This window comes from Megalobrama amblycephala, linkage group LG8, assembly GCF_018812025.1.
Source record: "Megalobrama amblycephala isolate DHTTF-2021 linkage group LG8, ASM1881202v1, whole genome shotgun sequence".
In the NCBI taxonomy this organism is placed as follows: Eukaryota; Metazoa; Chordata; class Actinopteri; order Cypriniformes; family Xenocyprididae; genus Megalobrama; species Megalobrama amblycephala.
Genome location: NC_063051.1, coordinates 17,716,735 through 17,734,281, shown reverse-complemented (window position 1 = coordinate 17,734,281; position 17,547 = coordinate 17,716,735). Strand labels below are relative to the sequence as shown.

The following is a 17,547-nucleotide window of genomic DNA, read 5'->3' as shown; positions in this document are numbered from 1 at the left end:
ACAGCAAGCCGGGTGGACAGCCCGGCGGAGAGTTCGTGGAGGCATTGGAGGAGGGGATGGTCTCCTCTGACCAGGTAATTGGACTCACGATGAGAGAGCTCGGGATGATGGGTTCAGGTTCTTCGGTCTTTTCCTCAGGAGCATGGAGACGGGAGAGAGCGTCTGCCTTCACGTTTTTGGTACCTGGGCGGTAGGAGATGGTGTAATTAAAGCGGGAGAAGAACATGGCCCAGCGAGCTTGTCTAGGGTTCAGTCTCTTTGCTGACCGAAGATATTCAAGGTTCTTATGGTCTGTCAGTACCAGGAACGCATGTTTGGCTCCTTCCAGCCAATGCCTCCACTCTTCCAAGGCAAGCTTAACAGCAAGAAGTTCCCTGTCACCGATGGAGTAGTTGACTTCCGCCGGGCTGAGCTTGCAGGAGAAGAAGGCGCATGGATGGAGTCTACTTGGCGTCCCCTGCTGCTGGGACAACACCGCTCCCACTCCAGTTGTCGAGGCGTCCACTTTGACGACGAACTGTTTTTCTGGGTCTGGATGGATGAGTAAGGGAGCGGTGGTGAAGGCTTCCTTTAGGTGGTTAAAGGCGTTGGTGGCTGCTGGGTTCCAGGACAGAGACTTGGGCTTATTACGGAGCAGGCTGGTAAGTGGATGGGTGATGGAACTGTAACCTTTGATGAACCGTCTGTAGAAGTTGGAGAATCCGAGGAAGCGCTGGAGCTCTTTAATGGTGGTGGGTTCTGGCCAGTTGGTGATGGACTCCACCTTCCTCTCGTCCATCCGGATGCCACTGTGGTCTATGTTGTAACCCAGGAAAGAGACGGAAGGTTGGTGGAAGGAGCACTTCTCTGCCTTGAGGAACAGGTTGTACTGACGAAGACGGGTGAGGACCTCCGCAACGTGTTGGCGATGTTCGGCCTGGCTCCGGGAGTATATGAGTATGTCGTCGATGTAGACTAGGACAAAGCGGTGGAGAAACTCCCGGAGCACCTCATGTATGAAATCCTGGAATACGGAGGGGGCGTTGACCAGTCCATACGGCATTACCAGATATTCGTAGTGGCCAGTAGGGGTGATGAAGGCGGTCTTCCACTCGTCCCCCTCACGTATCCGGATGAGGTTGTACACGCTGCGGAGGTCCAGCTTCGTAAACACAGTGGCACCACGGAGATGTTCCAGGGCCTCTGGGACGAGAGGAAGGGGATACCTGAACTTGACTGTAATCTTGTTGAGTGAGCGATAATCGATGCATGGCCGCAAGCCTCCGTCCTTTTTAGCCACGAAGAAGAAACTGGAAGCAGCAGGGGAAGTAGACGGCCTGATGTAACCTTGGGCGAGGGCTTCCTTGATGTAATCCTCCATGGCCTTCTCCTCTGGGATGGAAAGAGGGTATATCTTTCCCTTTGGCACTGGTTCACCCGGAAGCAGGTCGATGGCACAGTCCCATGGCCGGTGTGGAGGCAGCTTGGAAGCCCGTTGCGGGCAGAAGATATCGCTGAAGGGGGCGTAACACTTGGGGATGTCGACGGAGCGTTGTTCGACTGGACTTTCGATGGACGTGGCGCAGAGAGAGAGGACAGGCGAAGAAGATGGTGGAACAGGAAGTTCAGCCAGACAGCGAGAGAAGCATGTGTCGCCCCACTTCAGGATTTCGCCCGTTTTCCAGGAGATGGTGGGGTTATGCTGCTCCAACCAGGGGTGCCCCAGAACCACGTCAGCGGTGGAATCCTCCAGAACCAGCAGATGTATCTCTTCTTGGTGTAGTAAACCAACTTGAAGTGTTACTGGTCCAGCCACGGTGCGGACGCGCTTACGACTCAGGGGTTTGCCGGTTATTGAACTGATCTTGTAGATGGTCGGAGATGGAGTGGTCTTGAGACGTAGTTGGCGGCAGATGGCACCGGAGACGAAGTTGCCGGCTGACCCTGAGTCGATGAGCGCGACCACTGAAAGGGAGACAGTAGCGGCAGTAAGATTGACAACAGTAGTGAGTGGTTTCATTTTATGAGTAGCAGGAATAATAGCACTCACCAGGGGTCGCGGTGGTCGTGTGGGGCATGCTGCAATCACATGCCCAGGACCTCCACAATAGAGACAGAGATGTAGGGTCAGCCGGCGGCGGCGTTCTTCAGAAGATAGACAAGAGTTTTCCACTTCCATGGATTCTTGGGCTGGTTCTGGAGTGCTGACGGGTTCGGATCGACAGAGGAGCACGTTGGAGAGGGACTGGTCCTGGTGCTCTTGGATGCACGCTTGCATGCGAGTGGCGCAGCGAATGGAGAGCTGGATGAATTTCTCGAGGCCGATGGAGTCCTCGCATGCAGCGAGATGCAGCCGCACCCGAGGTTCTAATCCTTGACGATAAGTTGTTATCAGAGCTTGTTCATTCCATCCGCTGAGTGCTGCAAGCGTTCTGAATTGCAAAGCATAGTCGTAAATAGACATTGATCCTTGTTTTAAATTATAAAGTTTCTCACCAGCTGAAGAATCCGTGATTGGTTTCCCGAACACTTCCCGGAAGTGGGAAATAAACGCCGAGTAGGATTGGGTTACAGCGCCCCGCTAGGACCAGATGGAATCGGCCCATTTCAATGCTTTGCCGCTGAGCTGAGAAATGATGAACGCAATCTTGGATGTGTCACTCGGGTACAGGTGCGGCTGCATCTCCAGGACCAGTGTGCATTGCAGCAGGAATCCGCTGCAATCCTCCGCCGATCCTGAGAAGGGCGCCGGTTTGGCCATGGGACTGGCGTACGGCGGCAACGAAGGAGAACTGTTGACATTGGCGGTGGTTGTTCGCTGGTGCAGGTGAAGGGACAGTGACTGGAGATGGCGGTGGTGGGTTGATGGTCAAAGTGCGCCGAAGCTCATCCACCAGTTCCTGAAATGGATCCGGCTGGCTCATACTGGGTCTGCGGTGTTGGTCCAGTCTTCTGTTACGGTACACAGGAGGCAGACACAGATGTAACAGGTAATGGTTGTTTTATTGACCACAGTAGAGCAGAGGATAACACACAGGTGAGTGAACTGGTTGAAGATAATGTAGAACGGGTAGTATGAGGAATAGTTACTGTCCTTTCTGTTGCAGGTAGAGACACGTTGGAGCTTGGAGATCGCTGGAGAACTTGGGAGCTGGCTGAAACACACCCACACAGCAGACGAGGCACACAGAGGGAAGGAGACACGCTGGAGACAGGTGAGTATACGAAGAGGAGTCCTTGAGGTAAGCATAACAGGAGTATATATTATTATATATATACAAATATATTTGCCAGCAGCCATATCACCCTGTAGCCCAAGACTGGTTGCCCACTGAAGCTAAGCAGGGCTGAGCCTGGTTAGTACCTGGATGGGAGACCTCCTGGGAAAAACTAGGTTGCTGCTGGAAGAGGTGTTAGTGAGGCCAGCAGGGGGTGCTCACCCTGTAGTCTGTGTGGGTCCTAATGCCCCAGTATAGTGATGGGGACCGTCACTAAGCACCGTCCTTCGGATGAGACGTTAAACTGAGGTCCTGACTCTCTGTGGTCATTAAAAATCCCAGGATGTCCTTCGAAAAGAGTAGGGGTGTAACCCCGACATCCTGGCCAAACTTGCCCATTGGCCTCTGTCCATCATGGCCTCCTAATCATCCCCATACAGTGATTGGCTTCATCACTCTGTCTCCTCTCCACCAATAAGCTGGTGTGTGGTGGGCGTTCTGGCGCAATATGGCTGCCGTCGCATCATCCAGGTGGATGCTGCACATTGGTGGTGGTTGAGGAGATTCCCCCTTCAATATGTAAAGCGCTTTGAGTGCCCAGAAAAGCGCTATATAAATGTAAGGAATTATTATTATTATTATATGCGAACGAGACCGGACATAGAGTGCTGTGTGAGTGTGTGCTTTATAGTGCTGTTGATGCGTGGAGTGATGAGGTGCAGGTGGCGGTGATCAGTACTCTGGAGACAGCGTGCGTTGTGATTGGGTGATGTTGGAACCTGACGTGTCTGTGACATTAACATGTTAATGAAACATTTCCCATTTAAAGGTGCCCTAGATTATGTTTTTAAAAGATGTAATATAAGTCTAAGGTGTCCCCTGAATGTGTCTGTGAAGTTTCAGCTCAAAATACCCCATAGATTTTTTTTAATAAATTTTTTTAACTGCCTATTTTGGGGCATCATTATAAATGCGTCGATTTATGCTGTGGCCCCTTTAAATCCCATGCTCTCCGCCCACAGAGCTCGCGCTTGCCTTAAACAGTGCCTTAACAAAGTTTACACAGCTAATATAACCCTCAAAATGGATCTTTACAAAGTGTTCGTCATGCATGCGGCATGCATGCAGCAGATTATGTGAGTATTGTATACTGTTATATTGTTTACATTGATTCTGAATGAGTTTGAGGCTGTGCTGCGTGGCTAAAGCTAACATTACACACTGTTGGAGAGATTTATAAAGAATGAAGTTGTGTTTATGCATTATACAGACTGCAAGTGTTTAAAAATTAAAATAGCGACGGCTCTTGTCTCCGTGAATACAGTAAGAAACTATGGTAACTTTAACCACATTTAACAGTACATTAGCAACATGCTAACGAAACATTTAGAAAGACAATTTTCAAATATCACTAAAAATATCATGATATCATGGATCATGTCAGTTATTATTGCTCCATCTGCCATTTTTCGCTGTTGTTCTTGCTTACTTACCTAGTTTGTTGATTCAGCTATGCACATCCAGACATTCTGCCCTTGTCTAATGCCTTTCATAATGATAATGTTGGGAATGTGGGCTGGCATATGCAAATATTGGGGGCGTACACCCCGACTGTTACGTAACAGTCGGTGTTATGTTGAGATTCGCCTGTTTTCCGGAAGTCTTTTAAACAAATGAGATTTATATAAGAAGGAGGAAACAATTTCCATGTACTGAACTCTTGTTATTTAACTATGCCACGATAAATTCAATTTTTCATTCGAGGGCACCTTTAAGGACTATATATATATATATATATATATATATATATATATATATATATATATATATATATATATATATATATATATATATATATATATATATATATATATATATATATATATATATATATATATATATATATATATATATATATATATATATATATATATATATATATATATATATATATATATATATATATATATATATATATATATACTGTATATATATATATATATATATATATATATATATATATATATATATATATATATATATATATATATATATATATATATATATATATATATATATATATAATAGTTGATTAATCAGATCATATATCAGACATATATTCAGTATTCTACTAAATATTAGTATATCTCTTTTGAATATCAGTAGTGAGTCACAGGGACATTCATAGCAGACAAATAGCACCATTTCATCAGAATGGCCCAGATATGGTTTAAGTATCAGAATTGTAAAATTTTTAAATCATTTTGAACTTTTAAGCCCACAGACATCAGCCGAATAGGAAGGAGAGGATGGCAGAGGGAGGACTTTAGAAAACTGATTTAGGATTGATGAATGAACCTCTTCTCCCAAACCTTGACTTTGGACTTGACAGGGAGACGCCTGCCTACAAAACTGAGCATTCTGTCAGCCCATTGCCATGGCGACAGCTCCTCTGGGCCTTGTGAGGTATGAAAGGCTGTACAGGACGCTGGCCTGCCACAACTCTCCAACGCCTGTCATCCTGGCTTAGTGAGGCAGTGAGTTTGAGACGGTGGGGGGAGAGACCCTGAAGGGCATGAGATTTAAAGAGTAGAGTAAGATGGATTCTCAGATGGAAATGGCAGAATTGCATCTCACTGAGTGCCCGTAGTGGACAGGGAGTGATGGCCTGTCATTAGGGATGCCACTGAAGAAAGAGACAGTGTAAGAGAGAGATCAGATTAAATTATAGACAAACTAACAGATGAGACCAATGAGATGGTGACTAAAAACCTCCTTTCAAAATTATGTAGGAAAAAACACATATATCATCTCAGTTCTGCTGACTGTAGCCAGACCAGGCTCTGACCAAATTTTAAATTGGAAACTGGAGGGGCAGTTCAGATTGTGAGGTTTAGACTTGAAATCAATCTACTTACATTATTGGCATTTTGGTTATTGGTTTAGATCAGCTTGGCGTAGGATATTGGTTTGTACATCTCCAGGCTCTGAAAATAACTGGATTTGCTTTATTAAAATAGAGTACAGATTAAATCTTACCCAGGCTTGTACCTTGAAATAGGAGGCTGATTAAAAGAAGATTACTGTCAGTTAGAAATTTGGATGTTCTCTGAGATAAAATGTCATTGCGAGAGAGGAACTAGAGCTGACACTGAGCCATAAGCAAAATAGACTGAAGAAGAAAGTCCATCACTGTCCAACTGACGTCTCATCATCATTATCAGAGAGAAGAGGCTCCATCAGGTCTGTTATTTGGATGCTAATCTCTTTGCAGTATGCATAATAGGCAACTATCTTAGATATGGTATGAGATCATTCACTCTAGAGTATTTAAAGATTGCAGGACAAATGGGTGCATATGCAGCGTTCATTTTACTTATTTAGTAGTCTGCTTGCATGGGTTTTACGAATATAATAAATAAAATAAATGTACTTATATATATTAATTGTCTATGTATATATATATATATATATATATATATATATATATATATATAAGTTTTCCACTGATGTATGGTTTGTTAGGATAGGACAATATTTGGCCGAGATACAATTATTTGAAAATCTGGAATCTGAGGGTGCAAAAAAATCAAAATATTGAGAAAACTGCCTTTAAAGCAGAACTCAGTAAGATTTGCGAAGCTCCCCCTACAGGTTCCTTCAGTGAATCACACTGTCGTAAATACTCCAAGCGCAGCTCTGGACTACAACGACTACAACGCTCACCAGCGCAGTAGTTTTGCAAATACAGTACAAGAAATCTCGATGGAGGTGTGTAATTTTCGAAATTGTCTTATAAAGTCTTAATATATACATTGTTTTTGAATTACTGTAAAGCATTTTGTCACTCTCACGTGAACGTGAACATGAGGCGAGATTGTGTCGGGTTGGCGCAGCTCAACTTGCAAGTGCTGTTTTCTGGCATAGACGTGCCAGAGGGGGTTAGTGCATGCCTCAAACACACCACTACAAGTCAATTAACCATTGTAAGGACTTAGAAAACTATTTATGAAAGTAAAAAAGTTACTTAGTTCTGCTTTAAAGTTGTCCAAATGAAGTCCTCAGCAATGCATATTACTTATAAAATAAATGTTTGATATATTTATGGTAGGAAATTTACAAAATATTTTCATGGAACGTGATCTTTACTTAATATCCTAATGATTTTTGGCATAAAAGAAGGGGTTTTCCCGCGACTAAAGGGTTTTCCCGTGACTGACAGCGCTAGTCAAAGCATTTGTCAGTTGCGTTTTGTTCCGTGTTTACAACAATTCAGTCTTTTCAATATAAAAGTCTTCGCTAATGACTGACTTGCTCATTAAGAAGTCTTGCCGCCATCTAATGGCGTAATAATGTAACTTCTCTTTCTCTTCACGGTCAGGGACTTTTTTTTTTTCTGGTGGAAGGAAGGCTTTTAGTGATTTTACTTCATGAAAGTTGCATTGATACATATTTTTTGACTTTAATATTTGTATTGTGTGGTATCCATTTTATAAAAGCAATAAGGTACTCAAGGCTAGTGCTGAATCATGAATAACTCAGTGACTAAAATCACAGAGTGGGGTTAGCGGATGCTGAGGCGCACAGCTGTAGCTATTGACTCTGCAGAAAGTTGCCAACTTTCTGCAGAGTCAATAGCTACAGACCTCCAAACATTATGTGGCCTTCAGATTAGCTCAAGAACAGTGTGTAGGGAGCTTCATGGAATGGGTTTCATGAAGCTGCAGTGGTGTAAATCACGCCGCCATTGAACTCTAGAGCAGTGGAGACATGTTCTCTGGAGTGTCGAATCATGCTCCTCTGTCTGGCAATCCAATGGACGAATCTGGGTTTGGCGGTTGCCAGGAGAACAGTACTTGCCTGACTGCATTGTGCCAAGTGTAAAGTTTGGTGGAGGGGGGATTATGGTGTGGGGTTGTTTTTCAGGGTTTGGGCTTGGCCCCTTAGTTCCAGTGAAAGGAACTCTTAATGCTTCAGCATACCAAGAGATTTTGGACAATTTCATGCTCCCAAATTTTTGGGAACAGTTTGGGGATGGCCCCTTCCTGTTCCAACATGACCGCGTACCAGTGCAAAAAGCAAGGTCCATAAAGATGGATGAGTGAGTTTGGTGTGGAGGAACCTTGACTGGCCTGCCCTCAACCCGATAGAACACCTTTGGGATGAATTGGGAAGATCAAGATGGCGCCGCGCATGGCAGCCACAGTGCTTAGCTCTTCAGTGTTTGTTCTGTTTTTGTTAGTTTTTCCTGTTTTCTGTTTTTCAAACACCATCAGTTTTACAGGGATGAACTGCTGAACATTCAGCAGTACACACCAAAAAATCTTTTACCGGATTTCGATTATTCAGACGTTTTGTTGAATGTTGTAGTCGGCGGAGCGGCAGCGCTGTTTAGACGCTTCAGGACGCGCAGACGGGGAAAGCGCGCCGGCGCCCTCGTGAAGCTCAGACAGCGCGGATAAGAACGCTGCTGCCTAGCATCCATCTGGCGATCTCCGCTCTCTGCCCAACAAAACGGACGAACCTTCTGCTCTCCCGGACAAATAAGGATTTCTCGAACTCGGCTGCTCTGTGCTTCACGGAAACTGGCTGAATGACGCCATTCTGGACAGCGTGTTAAGTCTGCCGGGCTTTCAGCTGTTTAGATCAGATCGCGACGCAGAATCAACGGGGAAATCATGCGGCGGCGGGACGTGCTTTTACATCAACGAAAGGTGGTGTTCAGATGTAACGGTGTTAAAGAAGATGTGCTGTCCAGATCTTGAAACACCTTCATTAACTGAAACCGTTCTATTCGCTGCGGGAGTTTTGCTCGTTCATTCTGGTGAGCGTCTACATTCCTCAGCAAGCGCACGTGAGCTCGGCTTTACAGATACTCACTGATATGATCACAGAGAGCGAGCAACAACACCCGGACTCTGTTCTTATCATTCTTGGGGACTTTAATAAAGCGATTCTCTCACGTGAACTGCCCAAATACAGACAGCATGTTACCTGTCCCACCAGAGACAGTAATATACTCGACCATTGTTACACAGCAATATAGGATGCATATCACTCGACGGGCAGCTTTGGGGCTCTCTGATCACTGTTTAGTTCATCTCATACCAACCTACAGGCAGAAACTGAAATCACAAACCTGAGAAAGACTGTAAAGAGATGGACCACCGAAACAGAGCGGGCTTTACAAGCCTGTTTCGATGGACTGATTGGAGTGTTTTTGAAGCTGCTGCCACCGATCTGGACGAGCTCACAGAGAATGTAACTTCATATATCAGTTCCTGTGAGGATCTGTGCATTCCTACAAAGACTCATTTATCTTACAACAATGACAAACCCTGGTTCACTGCAAAGCTCAGCCAGCTCCGTCAGGCCAAAGAAGATGCTCGCAGAAAAGGGGACAGAGTCTTGTACAAACAGGCCAAATACACACTGGAAAAGGAGATCAGAGTGGCAAAGAGGAATTATCCTGATAAACTTCGGAATCAGTTCTCTTCTAATGACACAGCTTCAGTGTGGAAAGGTCTGAAAGACATTACCAACTACAAGACACCATCCCCCAGCTCTGTGGAGAATCAACAACTGGCAGACGATCTGAATGGGTTTTATTGCAGGTTTGAAAAATCACCATTCACACCTCCATCAACCCCCCTCTCCCCCACATCTGCAATTCAGTTCAGTGAAGATGACGTGCGCCAGGTCTTCAGAAAGAACAAGAGAAGAAAGGCACCAGGCCCAGACAGCGTTTCACCAGCCTGCTGAAAACTGCGCTGACCACTGGCCCCCATCTTCACACTGTCTTCAACAGATCACTGGAGCTGTGCAAAGTCCCCTCATGCTTCAAATGCTCCACCATCATCCCCGTCCCAAAGAAACCCAAAATTACTGGACTGAATGACTACAGACCTTTGGCTCTAACGTCTGTGGCCATGACGTCATTTGAAAGACTGGTTCTGGCTTTTCTGAAGGACATCACTGGACCCTTACTGGACCCCCTGCAGTTTGCTTACCGAGCAAACAGGTCTGTGGATGATGCATTCAATATGGGACTGCATTATGTTCTCCAGCATCTGGACAGACCAGGGACTTATGTGAGGATCCTGTTTGTGGACTTCAGCTCTGATTTTAACACCATCATCCCATCACTCCTCCAGCCTAAACTAACTCAGCTCTCCGTGCCCACCTCTGTCTGTCAGTGGATCACCAGCTTCCTGACAGACAGGCAGCAGCTAGTGAGGCTGAGGAAAATTCTCATCCAGCACCCTCACCGTCAGCACCGGCGCCCCTCAGGGCTGTGTCCTCTCCCCACTGCTCTTCTCCCTCTACACAAACGACTGCACCTCTAAAGACCCCTCTGTCAAGCTCCTGAAGTTTGCGGATGACACCACACTGATCCGGTCCTCATCCAGGACGGTGACGAGTCTGCTTACAGACTGGAGGTTGAACAGCTGGCTGTCTGGTGCAGTCTTAACAACCTGGAGCTCAACACGCTCAAGACAGTGGAGATGACCGTGGTCTTCAGGAGAAACCCCCCTGCTCTTCCCCCACTCACCATCATGAACAGCACTGTGGCAGCAGTGGAGTCATTCAGGTTCCTGGGCACCACCATCTCCCAGGACCTGAAGTGGGACAACCACATCGAGTCCATTGTGAAAAAGGCCCAGCAGAGGTTGTACTTCCTTCGCCAGCTGAGGAAGTTCAAGCCTGCCACAGGAGCTGCTGAAACAGTTCTACTCTGCCATCATCGAATCCATCCTCTGCACTTCAATTACCGTCTGGTTCAGCTCAGCTACCAAATCTGACCTCAGAAGACTACAGAGGGTAGTCCGGTCTGCTGAGCGAATCATTGGCACAACCCTCCCCACTCTCCAAGAACTGTACTTATCCAGAGTGAGAAAAAGGGCAAAGAAGATCACTCTGGACCCCTCACATCCAGCACACTCCCTCTTTGAACTGTTGCCATCCGGTCGACGCTACAGAACCCTAAGCACCAGAACGACCAGACACAGGAACGGTTTCTTCCCTCAAGCAATCCATCTCATGAACACTTGACAAACACAGGAACACATAACACTATTACACATTATTTACTTAAAACACTTATTTATATCTCAATTTGCACACATAATTGTACATACAATTGTCTATAATATATATTGTCTTTTGCCTTTTTTGCACTTTGTCTATCTTGTAAATTTGTATATTATTATTTTATTCTTTTTATTATGTGTCTTGTCTTGTCGCTGTTACTCTGTTGCACTGTGGAGCTTCTGTCACTAAAACAAATTCCTAGTATGTGTAAACAACATACCTGGCAATAAAGCTCTTTCTGATTCTGATTCTGAATTAGAGTGGAGACTGCGAGCCAGGCCTTCTTGCCAACATCACTGCCTGACCTCACAAATGCGCTAGAAGAATGGTAAAAAAATTCCCATAAACATACTCCTAAACCTTGTGGAAAGCCTTTCCAGAAGAGTTGAGGCTGTTGATATCTGCAAAGGGTTGGCAAACTCCATATTAAACCCTACGGATGAAGAATGGGATGTCATTAAAGGGTGGTGTCACAAAAAGGTGATGCTAACATGTCAGTAAGCAGTTATCGGCTAATGCTGATCATTTCAAAATGGCCAACATTAGGCTCATAATTTATTGGCCTACTACATTTTTTAAATTTGATGTTTGCACTGGATTAATTCCCAAAGTACCAGCTCCTAACCATTTTGGTGCTATATGCTGTTTTAGAAAACTCATGGTAAGCAAACACTTTTAGCATGGTTGGCAGGCCCGGTACTAGGCTTGCTGGACTGGGGGGGCAATCACAAATTTTGGTAGGGCAGCATTTTCTAGGCTAATATTCATAGCTAACTTATTGTAACTGTTTTTTTGATTCATCAAGAATCGTCTTGTGGCTAACAAATTATAGGCTATAGCCTAATTTGTACTGGCTATTGCTTAGTAGGCTATGTGAATTATTTATGGACATAATAGACATTGTAAACTTTCGTGGCTTAGCCAAAATCTACATTTGTCCAATGACATTTTAATTTACTGACATGAAAGGGGCTTTTTTGTAGTATTCTTGGTAAAAGTTCATAAAATGTACATTATTTCCCACTGGAATTAGTAAAACTATGTTTGGTTTAACTCATCTAGGGGGGTCCGGGGGCATGTCCCCCGGAAGAAATTTTTGTATATTTTAAGGTTAAATGCATCAATCTGGTGTACTCTGGAAGCTCAAAACTGAGAGCTTCAACCCATGTACAGAGTGCAAATTGACCAAAGAAACAGCATTGTACCTGTTAATGAAAGAAGGCTCAAACATCTTTTTTGTTGTGATATAGAGTCTCAGTCTACATTGTATTTTAGGATGCCAAACAATTATTACAATAATATAATAATGTTTTAGGTCTATATAATTATTCATATGACAGTATTGTAACAAATGCTCTCTAAAATAAATTACAATTTTTATTAGTTACTTTACACAACAGGGAAATTACAAAACTTTTGTACTAATTTCTAAGATAAAGCCTTGTGCTTTTATTTTGATCACACAGATCACCAGCTGATCGTGTGAGTAAATGTGCACACTTCTCTTTAAAACACACAGCACAGAAACCTCAAACCTGAAAGATTCAGGGCTCCAGCCCCTTTAGCCCACCCCTAGCATCGCCCCTGGACATAATGTACGAATTATTCATTGTTAACGAAATTACTGAGGAAATGTTCGCTGACAGCTATCTCAGCATGCAGAAAATATGTTCGGCTGATGCAGATGTGATCCTCATCGTGATATTTTTTAGGCTACTTGCTTGAAGATTAGGTGTACACTGACGTATTTTCTGATTAATGTTCGTTACTTCCCAGTTCGCATGTTTTTGGATTTTAAGTCCATTTTTGTGAGATTAAATATCATTATAAGCATAATATTCACTTATTTTCTGTGAATAAAGTGGGCGATCCTTATTCAATAGATAAGACGTTTTTAATGTTTATGTATGCCTATTCATTTTTATTGTTGGCTGCACATTTCTGGGGGGGCACAAGGAAATTCTGGGGGGCAATGCCCCCCCTAGCCCCCCCCTAGACCCGGCCCTGATGGTTGGCCTCATTCACACTTGAGCAGAATAAATAATGAATGATTTTATAGGAAAAACTGTTTTGTTGCATCAAGAAGAACATCTCTATTTGGAATTGAATCTAAAAACTAATTTTAACAGCCAGACTATCATGCAACCCACTCTACTTTATTTTACTGTGCAGGTCAGGGCTATCATACCCACAGCATTTGAACACTAGCTACATTGATACAGAGATGCATAGCTGCAATTGTAATTAATAATTTAGCATTTCTTATAAATTTTGCAAGCAGTATAGCTGTTTGCACTGAGCTGAGCACATTTCAGAAAACTGTTCCTCTGAGGTGTGCTTTTCAGTTCCAACCAAATAAGACTCAGATATTATCATCACCTTTTAATCATATTTTATATATCGCCCCACCACCTTCACTATACTCTTCTTCACTTTGGGAATTTCACTTTCATATTTACCTGATTTAAAATCCATTTACATTGTAGAATTTGGTACATCAAAAACAACATATTATTATTATAGTACTACAGTATTTTCCATACATCTGTTCTGTAAGTGCAGACTATCCTTCCATCCGATTATGCCTACTTCCATATAGTAGACAAAAAGTGAATGTGAGCCAAGCAGTATGTTCGAATTCATAGTATTCTTAAAACAGTAGTCGAAAAGTACCTGGATGACCTACTATTTCTGACGAGATTCTGAAGTGTGCATCCAGTGGACACTTTACTAGCTCATTAGGCCGTGAGAGAGGATTTGTGAATGGCAGTGAAGCGATGCAACTGATGCTGTATGCCACATGACTCTGACAACATGCCAGATTTAGTTTGTCTGAATTTCATTCATACTATAAACATTCAAACAATATAAAACATACTTTTTTACGTTCTCAAACCTTCAAACAAAATGTATGCTATATATACAGTATGCGGTTTCGGACGCAGCAATTGTTCCTCATCTGTCATGTTATCACATAATGCGTCTACCTCCTTAGTTGTTTGTTTTTGCTACTGTCATTGTGTGTGAATGTGTTTGCATGATGATCAGCTTATACAAACTCTGCATACAGGTGGTAAAGCACTCAGCAAACCATTGCTACCACAACAAAGTTCCTCCCAAAACACAAAACAACACCAGATCTACACTCTTTCACTTTTATTGCAGGCTATCAAGCTCAGCCTCCTCCTCATGCTGGAGGAGAAGTTCTGTCAGCTCAGATTTTGCAGATAAGGAAATGTCAGACCACGGAGGGCTGTGATGGTGCTGAAATTAGCTGGCTGTGTGCTACCCCGCTCACTCAAACGTTTGCTTGTAGTTTCAGGCAAGCTTTGACTCCAGCTCCTCATTTGAAATCTCTCTTCCTACGTCCTGACAGTAGGAAATGTCTCTCAAACATTTGCAAATATATTGAAGACGAAGATGAAGCTGTAACATACATTATATGGCTTTGCTCCTCATGTCCCAAGGAAATTCTGCCCAGAGGAAAATGGAAAATTGACCGTATAAGACTCGAGCACTCTGTCAGAGGAGCCTGCATCTGGGAAATGGTCTAATGGATTTGGAAACATTTCGCTGTTGCATCATAAATAAGTTTGTGATAAATTCTGACCTCTGTTGTTTTTAGAAATCTAGGTGAAAATTATATTTCATGAAGTAAGTGCACTCAGTGGCTGAAGTGAAGGGACTATCTATTTATAATGGATCACACATACTGTGTGTCTGTCAAGATGATAGTTTCACACTGCTCTGAGCTTTAAAAGGTCACATATAAATAAAAGATGATATGATTTTCCTGGGTTTAATACCTCTATCATGGTTAAATGGTTAAATGACAAAATGAAGGATATTGTTCAGTTGTGTTTGTCCTCGTAAGTAATTAATACATTCATTTAGCAGTACATTTTAAGTGTATGAAACTAGAAAGCTATGATTAATTTATTTTTTTCCATATATATATACAATTTATTTTTTCACACACACACACACACACACACACACACACACACACACACACACACACACACACACACACACACACACACACACACACACACACACACACACACACATATATACACTGCACGGCCAAAAAAAAAAAAAAAATTCGCTGTTTGGATTTGAATAGGCAAATACTTTGTCAAGATTTACCAGGCTTAAAAATGTGAAGGAATGGTTCAGAGAGCATGAAGAATCATTTTCACACATGAATTGGCACCTCTGAGTTCAGACCTTAATTTCATTTAAAGTTTTTGGGATGTGCTGGAGCAGACTTTACAGAGTGCTCACCTCTTGCATTGTCAATACAAGATCTTGACCAAAACATTATGCACCTCTTGATGGAAATAACATCACAATATTTCTTTCCATCGAGAGGTGCATACATTTTTGGTCAATATCTTGTATTGACAATGCAAGAGGTGAGCACTCTGTAAAGTCTACTCCAGCACATCCCAAAAACTTACACTGAGGTTAAGGTCAGTGCCAATTCATGTGTGAAAATGATTCTTCATGCTCCTTCCCAACAATTCTTTCACAATTTGAGCCTGATGAATCCTGACATTGTCATTCTGGAATATGGCCATGATACATCTAAATACATGGTTGTTTAAGAAATGAAAAGCTACACAGCTAACACTCTTTAGTGTTAAAAGAACCGTTGCCAAACATATAACATGCTAGAAAAATAATAAATCACTGTAATAATGATCCATCCATAGACTCTTAAGTATTTGCCTATTAAAATCCAAACAGCGACTTTTTTGGGGTGCCGGGCAGTGTATATATACTAATAATTATAATCATTTCACCCACTATTTGAGAAAGAATCAAATTTTTCTAATTTCTTTAGGGATGGAGACTGTAAGTCTTTCCACTGAGCTGATTTTTTCAGCTGTTTTTTAGCAGTCCAGGCGCTTATCACTTACCATTGCAGTACAACCTCCAGCATATTATATCAGCTCATAATCAGCACACATCAGCACAGAAATGTCTTCAAAAGTGCCTACTTGCCTAGTGCTGAAATCAAATCTTCACTATAGTCCAAAACAGTCAAAGTGTTCAACACATTTAGCATCAATTAAAAACAGTTTTATAATTATTACTATATGAATATTGAAAAAAACTTTTAATGTTTTTCGGTTATCATTGGGAGAGATGTTATCAAAGGGAAGGTTTTTTAAGTGTTTCTTTGTCCCACTCTCTTGGTGCACAGGCCCGGTTCTCCTACCTACACATGAAGTACCTGTTTTTTTCCTGGTTGGCTGTTTTCGTGGGAAGCTGGGTGGTGTATGTAGAATACTCTTCATACACAGAGCTGTGCCGTGGACATGAGTGCAAGAACTCTATTGTGAGTTTTCAGTTCTTAACTAACTATTAAATATTTGCTGACCAATATGTCAGTCATTCTATACTAGACTAGACTTCCACTGACACCAATAGCAGCTTGGATACAGTAATACAAAAGTGATACTTTAATGCAAAAGGAAAATGTTTCGATACTGATACCACTGTGAAAATAAGCTCAAATTCATTATTCATAAATATAGTACTATTTAATTTTTATGATTAAAACTTTTTTTAATGAGGGAAAAGGGCACATCCACAGCTGTTAGACACTTTTTAAAAAAACTTTTTTTTTACAAACATAATTTACAAAAGGGAGCCATCTAGAGGAGAGTGATTGTAAAAGACACTGACTTAATAAATGGATCAGGCAATCTTTGGGGAGTACAATGTCATGGAATAAAATGAATAATGTAGCGTAGACTCTGACATATGTGTATCTCCATGTCTTTCCAGTGCGATAAATTCCGGAAGGGGGTGATTGATGGTTCAGCCTGCAGCAGCTTGTGTGAAAAAGACACTCTTTACTTGGGGAAATGTCTCTCTGCCAAACCCAGCAATCAGGTCAGACACAACAGACTGTAGTTTCTGCTTAATATAACATAGTAATTCTTCTCTGATCCTTTATTGAGTGCGTGCTTTTGGTGATCTGGATCTGCACAGATATGAATCTACATGCAAAGTTAAAGGATGAATCCATCCAAAATCCATCCATTCACTCTTTCCAATAATTCTGTATTGTTTTTCCCTCAAAGTAAGTGCTCGTCATTGTAATGGTATCTATAATTACTTTGATAACTAACAGAACATTGTATTTTAAAGGGTTAATTCACCCAAAAATGAAAATTCTGTCATTAATTACTCACCCTTGTGTCGTTCCACACCCTTAAGACCTTTGTTCATCTTCGGAACACAA

The 17,547-nt window shown here is 42.5% G+C and overlaps 1 protein-coding gene across 1 annotated transcript in view; it reads left to right on the top strand.

Annotated features, from left to right (window-relative positions):
• The window catches only part of dipk1ab (divergent protein kinase domain 1Ab), a 35,803-nt gene that overhangs the window by 15,511 nt on the left and 2,745 nt on the right, over positions 1-17,547 (top strand). Inside the window, 2 exon segments of the mRNA XM_048199754.1 lie at positions 16,501-16,635; positions 17,088-17,195. Coding sequence (XP_048055711.1) covers positions 16,501-16,635; positions 17,088-17,195 — 243 coding nt within the window.